Here is a 16,429-nt window from a genome sequence, read left to right as displayed (position 1 = left end):
ATTTATTCATTTTGAGAGATAGAAAGAGAGCCAGCAGGGGAGGGGCAGAGGGTCAGAGAATCTCAACCTGACTCCATGCTGAGCGTGGAGATTGACGTAGGGCTCCATCTCAGAATCCTGAGACCATGACCTGAGCCGAAATGAAGAGTCAGACGCTCAACCCACTGAGCCACCCAGATGCCCCTATGGGTGCTCTATTAATTTATTTTGCACAAAATATCTGGGAAGATATCTTAGCCTAAAAGAACCCCAATCAATGGTATATGTGGATGCTTAAAAAGATCACCTGATAGAATCATAAAAAAGGAAGCAGAATTTAAATATCAATTCAATAAACATTCCTGGCCACAGGACTCAACACTGTAGGCACTGAATATTATCATAAAATTCTTAAAAATAATCTTTTTTTTAAAAAGAGTTTATCTATTTCTTTGAGAGAGAGAGAGAGAAAACAAGCACAAGAGGAATGAGGGTGCAGAGGGAGAAGCAGACTCCCTGCTGAACAGGGAGCCAGATGCTGGGCTCGATCCCAGGGGCTCTGGAATCATGACCAGAGTTGAAGGCAGACATTTAACCAATTGAGCCACCCAGGCGTCCCATCAACAAAATTTTTAAAGATCACTTAAAAAAGGAATATAGTAAATGATTACATTATAGCTAGCACTTAACCAAGAGATATAATAAAAGAAAATCAAGTGCTCGAATACATTCAGTAGGGATCTATCTTGAGAAAAATTTCAGTCACACATGGGTTCAAAAAGTGCTCTACGTATCTCAGACAAGTACATGTAAACATTATGTGCTCTGGAAAATGTCTGAATAAGTTGGAAAAAAAAAATAACTCTTGTGATGACAAAGTCACTGATATCAATAAGCCATGTGAAACATTTGAATTAAATTGTTTAATGAAATTTGAGTAGGAAAATGACAAATTAATAAATTCAAATACTTCATTTAACAAGTTATTTTAAAGGTATCTAAATTTAAGAAGTAAATAACATATTAAACATTTGCTTATTTCATGCACATATCTTTAAGTTTACATATTGATATTAGCCTAAAATAATTTTTTTGGACTTTTCTTACTGAGAAAATGGGAGTACTGCCTTCAATTTGAGGTGGCTTTATTTTCAGGCACATTGACTAAGCTGGGCTTTGAGATTCATCCTTAAAGCCTTAGGTGATCCACTGTAAACAGGAGGAAGGAATAAAACAAAGGTCAAATAAATGTGGGGGAGAGGTATACAGGTAAGGAAAAGGCCATGTGTGTTGTGTCGTAAAGAGGAGGGGTTGGTAAAGAACAGGCAATGCTGTATGTGCAACCCTGTGTGATATTACGGGAGGGGTTTTCCAGTTCTACGAAGTTTATCTTATTATTTTATTTTTTTTAAAGATTTTACTCATTTGTCAGACAGAGAGCACATGAGCAGGGGGAGCAGCAGGCGGAGGGAGAAGCAGGCTCCTGCCGAGCAAAGAGCCCCACGTGGGGCTCATGGGATCACGACCTGAGCCAAAGGTAGATGCTTAACCGACTGAACCAGCCAGGCATCCCTGGTTTATCTTATTTTTTATCTTATTTTTTAAAGTTTTTGTGTCTTCTCTCTATCTCAAAGTATTAATTATGGTTTCCCTCTGCTGTCACTTGATTTAAAACCTGTAGGAAACCAGGGGTTATGTGTATCTGTCCATGGCAAAATCTCCACTGGCTAGCTCAGTACTTGGCACACAGTATAACTGAATATATAACAGTGTATGTGTGTGTATATATATATATGTACATATATATATATGACTGAATATATCACAGTATAACTGAATAAACAAATGCCATCTTTCCCCCCCATGCTTCTTTAGTTATTCTGTCTGAAATAACAGTAATGATAACAGTAAGAGTCATATTCATAAAAATTACCATTTACTGAACACTTCTGAATCAGGCACTGTGTTAAGTGATTTACATACATTATCTAATTTAATCCTCAAAACAATCCTGTATTAAGTTGAAATATAGGAAATTGCCAATACTCGATTTTTTTTGTTTTTTGTTTTTTTGTCTCTTTAAATAAACTTTTGGGGTATCTGGCTGGCTCAGTTGATAGAGCATGAGACTCTTGACCTCATGTAAGTTTGAGCTCCACGCTGGGTGTCAAGACTACTTAAGAAAATAAACAAAATCTTAAAGTTTTAATCTGGGAATTGTTTTAAATTTACACAAAGCTTATAAGGATAGTACAGAGAACTCTTACATACACTGTGCCCAGCTTTCCTTATTAGTAATACATTATTATGGTACATTTGTCACAACTGATGAATCATACCAGGAAATTACTATTGGGAAGTCCATACTTTATTCAGAATTCCTTACTTTTTACCACGTCTTTCTTCTAGTCCAGCATCCTATCTAGAATATCACATAATATTTGGTTATGTCTCCATAGACTCCTCAGAGCCAGTTTTTATGAGTACGAATGAGGTATTTCATTTTTCTTATGGTTAGATTACTGGTTTACGGAGGAAGAGCTCACAAAAGGTAAGTGCCATCTTTATCACACCACAGTCAGGGGCACAAAACACCAGAATGACTTGTCACTGCTGACAGTGACCTTGATTACCTGGTGTCTGTGTCTGACACTGACCATGATTACTTGATGGTCTGTGTTCGGTTTCTCCACTGTACTTTTGGGAAGAAGTTACACTTAAGGAGGAAGGGAGCTGCACTCGAAATCCTCAAAGGCGGCTGCCTAGATAAATTATTTGGAATCCTTCTATATGAGAGATTTGTCTGTTGCCTACTATTTGTTTCTTCAATTATGTCAGTATAAACATCCATTTTATACTTTAGGGTATAACCCAATATTATGTTATTTTATTGCTCAAATTGTTCCAGCTTTGGCCACTAGAAGCCCTTTGACATATTTCCATCATTTTGTTTTTTGAGCACTTTCTCACTTTCTGGCTCTTTGAAATGTTCCATACAAATCTTATAGATTTCCTGCCTTGGTCCTAGAATCAGACATTTCTTCACGAAGCCTGTTTCCTTTTATTAAAGAATGGTGTAAGACACTAGGATCTGGATGCTTAGGTTGAACTATTTTTGTTTTATAAAAACAATTGTTTTTAAAAAAACAATTTCATATGGCACAACATAGTATTATCTCAGTTTTACTGGTGAGAAAACTGAAGCTGAGGGAGAATTAGTAACTTATACTGAAGATCTGGGGCGCCTGGGTGGCTCAGTGGATTAAGCCGCTGCCTTCGGCTCGGGTCATGATCTCAGGGTCCTGGGATCGAGCCCCGCATCGGGCTCTCTGCTCCATGGGGAGCCTGCTTCCTCCTCTCTCTCTCTGCCTGCCTCTCTGCCTACTTGTGATCTCTCTCTCTGTCAAATAAATAAATAAATAAAATCTTTAAAAAAAAAAAAAAAAAGATCTGTGAATTCAAAGTGCCAGAACCGGACATCAAATCTGCGTAAAATAAAGTCACCAATTTTAATAGGCTATGAATAAAGGACATGATCACTGAAGCTTAGTGTTAGCTATTTTAGTTACTTAAAGAGGTTTTGCTTATTCTATGTTCATAGGCTGATGGAAAAAATAGGACACTGTTATGTAGTCCAGCCCTTTCATGGAATAATACATTGAATTTCAAAGTAAAAAAAGGACCATTTCTTTCTTTTTTTTTTTTTTTTTTTTTTAAGATTTTAGTTATTTGTCAGAGAGAGAGCGAGCACAAGCAGGCAGAGTGGCAGGCAGAGGCAGAGAGAGAAGCAGGCTCCCCGCCGAGCAAGGAGCCCGATGCAGGACTCAAACCCAGGACCCTGGGATCATGACCCGAGCCAAAGGCAGTGGCTTAACCCACTTAACCCACTTGGGACCCAGGCGTCCCAAAAAAGATGATTTTTTTCTATAACCCGTAGATTTTTAAAAGTATATCCATCACTCACTATAATTACAGGAAATCAGTTCAAAAACCCATTCTTGCAACTATTTTTCCCCTAAGACCAAAAACACCTATAAAATGAACAACTGATATATTAATACTATCTTTTAGCAGTTTATAAAAATACAGTTAAAATAACTGAATGTTTCCCAGTTACTGCAGAAGAAAAATACCAAAAATTAAACATAAAGTGCTGAGTATTTGATTTGCAAGAGACCTTATAAGGTTAGACCAATTTACTTCCGAAGCTGGTGGTTTTTGCATAAAATGTACTCCTGATTCTATGTCTTCATGTTAATTAGTTTTACTAATATAAATTAAAACTTACTAGAATACATAACCACAATGGATCCTTTTAAAATCAAGGTTTCCTATTTATTCATCTAGCACAAAACTTTATTAATCATCTTATTAGAATCATTTTCAAAATCAACTGCTGTGAATATCACTGAAGTTAGATTTATGGAGCAATTTTCCCTTTCCACAACCAAAACCACAAAAAAAATTAAAAAAAAAAACAAAACAGTTTGAAAGGAATCATAAAAAATTACCTAGTTCTGGGGCACCTGGATGGCTCAATGCATTAAAGCCTCTGCCTTTGGCTCAGGTCATGATCTCGGGGTCCTGGGATCGAGCCCCACATCGGGCTCTCTGCTAAGCAGGGAGCCTGTTCCCCCCCCCCCCCCGCCTACTTGTGATCTCTGTCTGTCAAATAAATAAATAAAAATAAAAATAAAATAAAAAAATTACCTAGTTCAAACCTCTTATAGAAACTAAAGCTATTGTGAAGCTAAAGGTTTTGCCTAAAGTCCACTGCTAGTTAATTAATGAAAAAGGACTAACAGCCACGTATCTTAAGACTAGGTTCTTTCTCCTACACTGTACTGCCCTATAAAATATACAATAAATTATATATATGTGTGTGTGTGTATATGCATGTATATACAACCATATATGTATGTATTATGCTAGTAAGAGTCTTTTCTTTTTCTTTCTTTTTTTTTTTTTTAAAGATTTTATTTATTTATTTGACAGAGAGAGAGAGATCACAAGTAGGCAGAGAGGCAGGCAGAGAGAGAGGAGGAAGCAGGCTCCCCGCGGAGCAGAGAGCCCGACGCGGGGCTCGATCCCAGGACCCTGAGATCATGACCTGAGCCGAAGGCAGCGGCCCAATCCACTGAGCCACCCAGGCGCCCCTAAGAGTCTTTTCTTATTGAAGGATTTTCAAACCCTCTGTAATAACGAGGAACTGGAGAACAAGTACAAAAATGGTACCCCTACTCTATTACCCTCAATTCATTTTCACTGAACTTAATTTTCTTCAGTGCCCAGTCTACAAGCAAAGTATGTGCCGGCACTAGAGGGCTGGATGCTTGGAAAACAAAGACATGGTCCCTACCCTTAAGAAAGCTCTCAATTTTTAAGTTCATAGCACCCTCCTAAATGTCTCCTGTGCTGATTCTTCCTCATCACACAAACTCCAAAACAGCGCTCCAACAGAAATACAATATGAATCACCAGTGAGCCATGAATATTACATAATTTCCAATTTTCCAACAGCTACACACATCCCTCCAACAATCTCATGGCCTTAAATACCACCCATTTTCTAGTGACTCCCAAATTTATAGCAGGCTTAGCACTCCCGCCTCATCTTCAGATTCCTCCACAACTCCCTGCACACAAACCTAACGTGCTACACTGAACTCCTGACTTCCACCCGGCACTCCCCACCTAAATCTGCTTCCTCTTCCTCTCTGTAAAGGGCAACTCCGTCCCTTCAGTTGCTCAGGCCAAAAACCAGAGTCAAGCTTGAACCTCTTCTTTCTCCTTCCTGCACCCAGTTCATCATCTGTCTTTAAAATTGTTTATTAAATACAGTCAAAGCCTATACAGTTCATAAAATACAGGGAGAATCACTACTTCTCACCTGTTCCACTGCTAAGTTCTACTTCAGGTCACAAGCATCTCTCACCTAAATCACCACAACCACTGCCTACCTTCCACTTCCTCACCGCTCCCTGCACTCTTACAGTTCACTTTCCACAGGAGCTACAGTTTCTAAACCCAAGTGAGAGACTGTCCCTCCTCAGTTTTAATGCCTTCCTATCTCACCCCGAGTAAAAGTCCAAGTTCCTCCAGCAGCATGTGAAGACTGACAAAGCCCTGGGAGGTCTGGTCCATCACTCTCTCCCTCATGCAAGCTACTCCAGCTACACTGACCGCCTTGCTGTCCCAGAACACCAAGAGCACTTTCAGCATCACTGAGAGCCTTTCCACTTGCTACTGTTCCCCGTGCTTGGAATGCTTTTACCCAGAACCCACAGATTGATCCCCAAATCATGCCAGTCTTTGCTCAAATGTCCCCTATTTAAAACTGCAATACTATTTTTCCCATCCTCTGTCTCGTCTTCCCTTTCTTGTCCCACTTTTTCTCCAGAGGATTTAACCACCACTTGATAATGTATATTTCATTTAGTAATGTCTTTCTTTTCTTCCCCTATTAGAATAAAATTCCATCAGGACAGAGTTTTGTTTGTTTTGTTCACAGTTCTATTCCCCGTGCCTAGAACTCAGCATGTAGCAATCAATAAACTTTTTTAAAAAGATTTTATTTATTTGACAGAGAGAGCGATCACAAGTAGGCAGAGAAGCAGGCAGAGAGAGAGGGGGAAGCAGGCTCCCTGTTGAGCAGGGAGCCCGACGTAGGGCTCAATCCCAGAACCCTGGGATCATGACCTGAGCCGAAGGCAGAGGCTTAACCCACTGAGCCACCCAGGTGCTCCATCAATAAATATTTGATAAATGAACAAATGCTGTCAAGTACTGTATGGATTAAATGAGATCATAAATAAAGCTGTAGTGTGTCCCCATAATACAGCAGCCACTCATGAACATTTGCCTTTTTTTAACTTGTGGAGGTGATTTCCATAAAAAAAAAAATCAGAACTCTAAAATCACATAAATTTTAAAGCCTTATATCTCATTCTATACTCTTCTTACTCCTTACTCTAAATATCTGATCATTAATTATTCAAAAGACAATTTAAAAAGACATATAAATTACCTAATTTTTTTTTTTTTAAGATTTTTATTTATTTGTTTGTCATAGAGAGGGAGCACAAGCACGCAAGCAGGCAGAGGCAGAGAGAGAAGAAGCAGGCTCCCGCTGAGCGGAGGGCCCGACACGGGACTCGATCCCAGGACACTAAGATTATGACCTGAGCAGAAGGCAGTGGCTTAACCAACTGAGCCACCCAGGCGCCCTGTTTAAGTCATCTTTAAAGATAAAAAACCGGGGTGCCTGGGTGGCTCAGTGGGTTAAAGCCTCTGCCTTCGGCTCAGGTCATGATCCCAGGATCCTGGGATCGAGCCCCGCATCGGGCTCTCTGCTCTGCGGGGAGCCTGTTCCCTCCTCTCTCTCTGCCTGCCTCTCTGCCTACTTGTGATCTCTGTCTGTCAAATAAATAAATAAAATCTTTAAAAAAAAAAAGATAAAAAACCATAATCTGTGGCTCTCTCCTATAGGAAAATTTAAAATGGATTCACAGTGTTCAACAGGACTTCACATTTATTCATCTAGAACTTGTATTCTGCTTTACTCTAAGGGAATTTGTGTTAGTCCAAGAGATCACCATTTTCTTTAAAAACAAAAGAAACGCAACCATACATATTGCTTAACTGAAAAAACTTCAATGAAAAAAAAATGAACCTAGTCTGAACTTTGGTATTCCTATAAAATTATTTTGTGTTTAAAGCTAAAATAAATAGATTAAGGAACTAAGATATTAATAAAATGTGACCCCCTTCCCAAAATACTGAGTGCCAGAGACTTCAAGTGGCCCACAGAGGTCACAATGTTAGTGATTAAATTGAGACTAAACGTTCATGGCCTTGAATCCTCCTCTTACACGCTTTCTACTACACTTCATTAATACATAAACCAATGCCTTACAGACCAACCGATTATGCTGGCTCCTTTAAAAAGGAAGAAAAATAAAAGCAAATGGTGTACTGTAATTTGCAATGATAATTTCTACTTCAGACAGGAAAGTTTATGGAGAAAGGACAGAAACATGCACAAACGAGCAAAGTATAAGTCAGAATTGTCATGGAGATATTATAAAGATGGGTAGAAGAAATAAGCATAAAATGCCATAGATACATGGTTTATATTTTGATTTTCAAAAAGCTAAAAACTCATGGGATTTATAGGTGTTGAGAAATTTGGATAAAATTTCATGTTATCACTGATGAGAATGACGTACCTTACGTTCCACGCAGTGGTGAAGTCTGGGTTTAGAAGCAGCAGGGTGCACGTGACATCTATCAGTTCTAAAATAAAGAGAAATCACATTAAAAATAGTCCTACCCTTTGAAGCCTGGCTTTTCTTTCTTTTAAGTTATATCTTGTGTATCGGTACCTGATATTATACTAATATACAAACTAAGTCATAATAACTTTAATGGCAGATTCCCCGTTCTAAGCCGTCAGAAATATGAAGATTACCCTCGAGATTTTTTTCTACTTTATGATAAAAGTTACTCTTAAAAGTTGACACTGAAATAACTTTACAATACAATATGGCTACAAAGACTATTCACTCATTCTTTTAATAGTTTTTGGCTCTAATTTAATACTGACCAAGGAAAAGAAATACAATTTTCATACCATTATTCTTTTAATTTCACAAATATTTCAATAACTGACTATCTGCAAATTTTCAGAAAGGGAAAAAAGACCCACTCGTTATCATTTAACACAACTCATTTACATTCACCTGCAAAGATTACCCTTTCTTACCCACATTTTTACATAGTCATAGCAATGACAAATGCACCACGTTGTTCTCTTTTCCATTCAATATTATTTGACATGCATTCTCCAGTACTGCTACAGTATGCATTTTTAACAGCTGTAAAACAACACTTAGTGGAATACACTATCATTTATCTTTATCATTCTTTAGGTTTTTTCCTGTTTGTTTTTACTATTATAGATAATATTACCGTAAACACACTTTTTTTCTCATAGATTATTTTCTCAGTACATGTTCCCAGGAGTTAACTACTATGTCAAACAATACAAATACCAGTATGGCTCCTACTAAGCATTTCCAAACTGTCCTTCAAATGAACAGCTTCTACTCATATTGCCAAGACAACAGGAGGGCACTTATGTCCCTGTAACTCTAACCTATATAATGGTATTTTAAAAATGAATGCAGCAGATAAAAAATACTTTATTTCTGTTTTATTTTACAACTTTAATTTATAATCATTAATATAAATACTTTCATTTTTGTTCAGTATTTTCTATTTTCGTTTTTTAACAGCCTATTCAATATTCATTAGCTATTTGACAATCATGGTACTGTCAGAATTTTCATACATTCAAATACGCCCCATAAGCTTGTTTAATAGGGCAAAATCAGTAATATAGTGAGACATATTGTCTTCATTTTACTAAAACTGAAAAGAGAATTTTAGGATTAAGATGATCAATGTAGGACCATGAAATCAACTTCTACCAAGCTGATATATTAACCAGCCAAACACCAAGTAAAATAAAATAATAAAAGTAATTATAACTATTTAGATTAATGTATGCCAGGCACCACCGGAGGTCTTCTATTTACATTATTTCATTGAGTTCTCATGATTACGGTTCAAGATATTCTTGTTTCGCTTCACAGAAAGGAAACTGACATTTAGAGAGTTTAAATAATTTGCTCGTGGGCACCCAATCAGTATATGGCAAAGTCAGCATCTGACCATTTTTAATAATTTAATTACATGGCAATTAAAATACCTGTCTATAATAAATAGTTGGGACATCTCAGTGTTTAATAAACTTTTTAAAAAACAAGAGCATGCATAAATATATCTCTGTATTCTTTTTAAAATACTCTAAGTGAAAAAATCAATTATTAATTCTCAACCATCTTATGAAATTAACATGTATTGTGAGTCTATCATTTCATTACTATAACATTCAATAAATGAGAGATAGGATTAGCATACATTTTTTTAAAAAGATTTTATTTATTTATTTGACAGACAGAGATCACAAGTAGGCAGAGAGGCAGGCAGAGAGAGGGGGAAGCAGTCTCCCCGCTGAGCAGAGAGTTGGATGTGGGGCTCGATCCCAGGACCCTGGGACCATGACCTGAGCCGAAGGCAAAGGCTTTAAACCACTGAGCCACCCAGGTGCCCCCAGCATACATTTTTGACCTCTATCTTCCTCATTACAAGTCATTATATGCATAAATACAACATGTCTATAAAGAATAACCTAATTAATAACCTCTTCATTCTTTTACTTTTATAAGCTTTTGACACTAATTTAATATTTACCAAGAAAAATAACTATAATTTTCTATACCATAACTTGTTTAATTCCACAATATTCCAAGTACTGATTATGTGCAAATATTAAACTGGGTCCTTAGGACTGGCAGAAGAGATATAATGATAAGTAAGACCCGATCTTGCCTTCTAGAAGGTTACCCTTTAGTTGGAGAAAACATACAAAGAATTATATAAGACACAATGAAATAATGATGAACTGGAAACATGTACCATATTTTGGGAACTACCAAAGCAGTTGAAATTAATTCTTACTGGAGTAAGGGAAGGCTATAAATGAATAAAATGATAAAGAGCACTGCAGAATGGAAAAAAGTACGAGCAAGGATAGAGGCACGGAAAGTCACACAGGGTGCTCTCCAAGAGACTGTGGATATCAGAACTTGACTAGAGTATGGGATACTGGAGAAATGTACCAGAAAACTAGAACCTGGCCAAAACCAAGAACCCACAATCTCCTTCTCAGCCTCCCTTCATGTGCTATACCTGCCCTTCATGTGCTATACTCCACCCGAGCCAAACCCTACCATTCTCCTATCTGACTACCTTCTCTGGATAATCAGCTTTACCTGTTTGCTCCTCTCTCTGCCAGAAATGTCCTCCTTTATCTGAATATTAAAAAAAAAAAAAATTTTTTTTTTCATGAAGTCTCTCCTGACCTACCTACCTGGAGCAATCTTCATTTCTATGTTCGTGTGTATCTTACTTTATTACTGATACTGTATAAGTAATCTCTTCTTGATGAGACTATACTTTTTGGAGGCAGGTCCTCTCTAATACATCTTCAGATTACTCATTCACTCAAAAAAGATGAGAAAAATATGGCCGCTGTCCAAAAAGTTCCATGTGTACCCACAGATAGAGGAATTGTAAGCCATGGCACCTAGGTTTGAATCCTAGCTTCTCCACTTCATTGCCTATGTAACTTAACATTTTCGAACATCAGTTTCCTTATCTGTGAAACAAGAATGATGAGAACGTCAATCTCTGTTGTGAGCCAAGTGAGATTCATTCCAGTTCTCCAGTTATTTGACAAATAGTAAATGCTCAACAAAACCAAAGATTTGTCCAATGAAATACCACTGCTACTTACCAATCAAATAATGAATACTTTCAACATTAATCAAAGAAATCAGAAATAAGGCCATTGTTTTTACAGTGAAACAATGTAAACTTCTAAAACTTTTAAAATAAGGAATGAGAAAAGCCCATGTATTAAGTAGCTAATGGAAATCCTTCTGTATGATGGGAAGACTTCTAGAATTTCTTTTCAAGTCTACAACTTTTCAAAATCCATTACACTACCTAGGTAACCTGGTACTTACTGGACTCTCTTTATTTGGCATTAAAAAGAAATGTGTGGGAGCACCAGGATAGCTCAGCTGGTTAAGCGACTAACTTTGGCCCAGGTCATGATCCGGGACTCCTAGGATCGCGTCCCACATCGGCCTCCCTGCTCAGCAGGAAGTCTGCTTCTCCCTCTGATCCTCACCCCTCTTGTGCTCACTCTCACTCTTTCTCTGTCAAATAAATAAAGAAATAAAATCTTAAAAAAAATAAATGTGTGTAACTAAAGGTAGTCGCTATTTGTTTGTACAGCTGACCCTCGAACAACATGGGTTTGTGCCACACAGGTCCATTTGCGATTTTTTTTCAATAAATACAGTACAGTACTGTAAATGTATTTTCTCTTCTTTATGATTTTAACATTTTCTATTCTCTAGCTTACATTATTGTAAGAATACAGTAAATAGCATATGTAACATACAAAATTGGTGTTGACTATGGTATCGGTAGGTCTTCTATCAACAGCAGACTGTTACTAGTTAAGTTTTGGGGAGTCAGAAGTTATATGCAGATTTCTGAATGCACCACGCGGGCTCAGTCCAGTGCTCTAGTCCCTGCACTGCAGAAGAGTCAGCTACACTTCGTATATGTGCTGCCGAAGCGAGCACAGAGTCACCTACACTTCGAACCCAACTCTCCTTCCCCACTCAGAAGTGAAGGCCAGTTCCTCCTCCATCACAGAGATACTTCTGTGAGGCAGGACAAGGCAGAAACCAGTAAACACAGAAAATACCTAAGTTGCCACTTTTCATTTTGTGGCTGCGTGGAAAGAAAAGCTAATCAAAAGAAGGCTTCCTCTACCAGCGGGGCTCATCCTACCTCTAGGATACCAGCAACGGCTGAATTCAAAGCCCAGCTCCCACTTTCCAGGAAGTACCTGGGCAAGGCACTTAACCTCTCTGTGCCTCTGTGTCTTCCTCATATGTAAAATGGAGCTAATAACAGCACCACCTCATGGGTCTTACATGATTCACACTTGCGAAGTGTTAGGACAATACCTGATACACATTAAGCACTCAACGATAATTCCAGTTTCCAAGCCTGTACCTCCTAGCCCAGCTCCGCCAGCTATACTGGATGCCACCAGAGGGAGGAAGACAATCGCCTAAGCGGGCTAAGCAGTGACTGCTCGGCAGCTTATTCCTCAGCTTCCAAGATTTATGACATCAACGGCCTCACGGGTTGTGTATAAAACACCTGCAGCCACAAGCCTTTTTCCCGTCCTGTCTGACAAACTGCCAAGTCCTTCCCACTCAGGACTCAAGTTCAGACAGGACCTCCTTCAGGAAGCATTCCAGTCGGATCCAAGAGGCGAGGGTGAAACGAAATGTCAGAGACAGGAAAGGGCCAAAGAAAGAGAAGCATCCGGTTTAGAAATATTGGACATAATTAAAGAATCATTCCTGAATTACATGTATTTTTCTTTTTTTCTTCCCTACTGGTTCTGGTTAAATCAGAAAAAGAACTCGTGTTTTCTGAGAGCCTAGTATGTGTGGCACTCCCCACTGGGTGCTTTAGACACACTAACTCATGTGATCCTCTCAAAAACCCTCTGAAACCTTTTACAATTCCCTTCTTTCGGTGAAGAAATAGGAAGAGGTTAAATAATTTGCCTTAAGTCACTGCTAAGTGACGTCAGCATGCTGACCAACTAAGTCTACATCTAGATGTTTCCTTCAAAGCAGATGCTCTTTCCACTCTAGTAATTGTAGCACTGTCTACAATGCCTCTTCAAGTCAGGGCGGAACCAAGATCAAAAGATAAACATGTACGATCAACAGTTGATGGTAACTATTTTACTTTAACTTTTTAAAAATTACTTTACTTCTACATTTTATCAACCATACACCATATTCTTTGTTACCCAGAAGATGTGAGGTACTGATGTCCCTATGGTCTCTTGAAATTAAACAGATCTCTCTACAAATACCAGAACATATACCAGCAAACAAATGTTCCTTTATTAAGCCACTCCAACACACGACTAATTCATCATCACATCACAAGGAGAAAATGAATCAAGGAAAGTGGCTAAATTCCAACTGTGACAAGGAGAGGACAAAAGGATGCTAAGGAAAAGTCGAAGAAAAATCAATTCCTTCTTTGCCACGATGGGATTCCAGAAATGGCCCAAAGCCAGCAGTCACCTGGTAATGGTCGTTACATTTGCCAACTGTCCCTGACAGAGATATGTTTCCATGCCTCTAGAAATAAGTCCAAGATCATGAGGACTGGTTAACCTCCTTCTCCAAAATACATTCTGGTGACCACAAGAAGAGAGGTCTGAGATAAAGCTATGTGATAAACACAAGAAAGGCCCTTTCATTACAGAATACAGTCATTGAATCGATAGCCAGACTAAGCTAAATCCTCTTGCTTACCAAACTCTCGTTACTTATTTGACAAATGTCTATTGAAAACATAAAGGAGCTGAGGACATAAAGAGAGACAAGCCACAATCCCTCTTTCCAACAAACTCGCAATCTACCCGGGGAAAATGTTTAAATAATCAACTATGACGACGCGTGGTAAGTACTACTATGCAAGCCATCTGAATAAAGGACTCCTGTAGAGTTGAAGAGACATAATCCTGGCTTCCCGACGTAGTCAAACAGCCTTTGCGTGTGTGCGTGCTCACTGCCAATCACAACAATGGTGACAGCGTAAGACGTGAACCTCGCCTCAGCGAAGGCATGGAAGTCAAGCAGGAGGACACGGTGAAGTCCGAGTATGTTGTGGCTGGGAGGCATATCAAATGCTGCAGTCTCTGATGCTTCTGCAGGTCAAATGAACATCAAAAAAGTAGCAAAGCAAACCTGATAGTAAGTGGCAACTGACACTCTGCCTTAGTGTCTGAAGGACATGAGGCAGTTGTGGCGAACTGCAACAGGCTTACCCGGTCAAGAAAAGCAGAGGCTCGGAGCCCCAGCCAACTGTTGCCCTGCAGAAATTTATGTATCCAACACTTTCGATTTTTCAAGTGAAGACAAATCCAGATTTCCATCTGAACTTTAAACGTTCATCCTGACTTTAAATGTTTACCGAACATATTAGAAACAGTTTAAGAAACATTTTAGAAGCCAAAGCGAAATCTATCTATGAGCTGCCATCAGCCTGGAAGCTGAGAATATACAAGCTCTGATGCTGAATATAAGGCAGAGGGAAAGCTGGTAATGAAGGCTGTGAAGGTCCTCGAATACCACACCAAGAAGTTTGAACCCCAACCTGACCCTGTAGGCATCATGAAGTAAGATGGACAGATGGGTATTTCAGAAGAGCGTCTCTCCAACTGTGTTTCTAAGAAGTGCTGCTGAGAAGTACATCTGAAATGACTGGCTAGTGGCATGATGAACACGGACTACAGAAGATACTGACAACAGGGTAGACCAGCTATGGGGTCGTCACAATTGTCCAGGTGAGAAAGAAGGAATGAAGAGCAGAAGATGGCCATTAAAGAGAGCACAGTTGGCAGAGGCTGTGAGAAAGAGGGAGCAGCACGCACAAGTGACGGGAGGACACACTTGGGGACAGTCCAAGTGCGGGACAGAGCTCCTCTACTCAGCGAGGACTCCGATGCTGTGCACTTCTCTCTTGCTTCATTTTTGTCATGGATTTCTCAAAAATCAGAATTACAGCATCATTCCCCTCTCAACCCAAATATGGCTACCACTGCAGCAGACTTAAAAAAACATCAGTCTCTAAGTAATGAAGAGGGAAGCTGTGATGGTTAACTTTGGTTCTACCATTAAACTTGACTGGCTATAGGGTGTCCAGATTAAACATTAGTAAACATTATTTCTGAGTGTGTCGGTGAGATTAGCATTGAAATCAGTAGACTCCATGAAGCAGACTGCCTTCCCCAACGTGAGTGGGCATCATCCAATCTGTAGAGGGCCTGTCTGCAACAAAACGAGGAACCAAGAGGTCTTTGCCCCTCTTTGCTTCCTGTCTGTCTGCTTGAGTTCGGACATCTCACCTAATCTTCTCTGGCCTTTGGGCTGGGATTTAAAACTTTGGCTCCCTGGGGTCTGAGGCCTTCAGACTCAAGCTAAATTTTATCATTGGCTTTCTTGGGTCTCCAGCTTGAAGCAAGCAGACTATGGGACTTTTCAGCCTCCACAATCATGTTAGTCTATTTGTTACAAGAAATCGCTATATATACACAAAATTTTCTGATTGTTTCTCTGGAGAACTCTAACTAGTACAGATGCTTTCCAAACATCTAAGGAATTCAGCACATTAATGAGAGCATGAATTCAGTCTGGTTAAAAAGAAAGAAATCTATCCCAAGAATAAAGGTCACCTTCAGTAACAGAATACATTCCTAGGTGATGCCTAGGATTTGGGCATGAACAAACACACAGACACTGACGTTTCTGAAATCCTTAAACTGAGAGCTTTGTTCACTTCACTCTTCTTATATATGTTTTCTAAAAAAACAGCTTTAAAGGTATAGCATTTTCATAAAATAACTGCTTTTTTCTAATACTTTTCCCTTTTTTCCTTAGCAATATTTCACCTCTGTGTAATAACTGCTTCAGTTAACAAGTTTGGCAGAATTCTCTTCTGTTAATCAGCATTTTCAGGTACCTTTCTTCTGTCACCTTAGAAATTCACTTCCATGTTTTTATTGTTAATACAATACACAACCTGAGTAGTATGTGAGACTACACTAAACTACGCTGTCGCCATGCATCAAAAATGGGAAATTAAAAACTGCTTCCATGAAGATAGAAGTTAAAATAACATCAAATTGCTTCTGTACTCACACACA

The 16,429-nt window shown here is 38.8% G+C and overlaps 1 protein-coding gene across 3 annotated transcripts in view; it reads right to left on the bottom strand.

Moving 5' to 3' along the window:
- The window catches only part of PTAR1 (protein prenyltransferase alpha subunit repeat containing 1), a 51,452-nt gene that overhangs the window by 22,416 nt on the left and 12,607 nt on the right, over positions 1–16,429 (bottom strand). For all 3 annotated transcript variants that reach the window (XM_046022776.1, XM_046022774.1, XM_046022775.1), the window contains one exon: positions 8,208–8,274. In XM_046022776.1, the coding sequence (XP_045878732.1) occupies positions 8,208–8,274 (67 nt within the window). The remainder of the gene's footprint in view (positions 1–8,207; positions 8,275–16,429) is intronic.

The sequence above is a fragment of the Meles meles genome, chromosome 11 (assembly GCF_922984935.1).
Source record: "Meles meles chromosome 11, mMelMel3.1 paternal haplotype, whole genome shotgun sequence".
NCBI lineage: Eukaryota > Metazoa > Chordata > Mammalia > Carnivora > Mustelidae > Meles > Meles meles.
The sequence above is the reverse complement of the archived record's forward strand: the minus strand, read 5'-3'. Positions and strand labels throughout refer to the sequence as shown.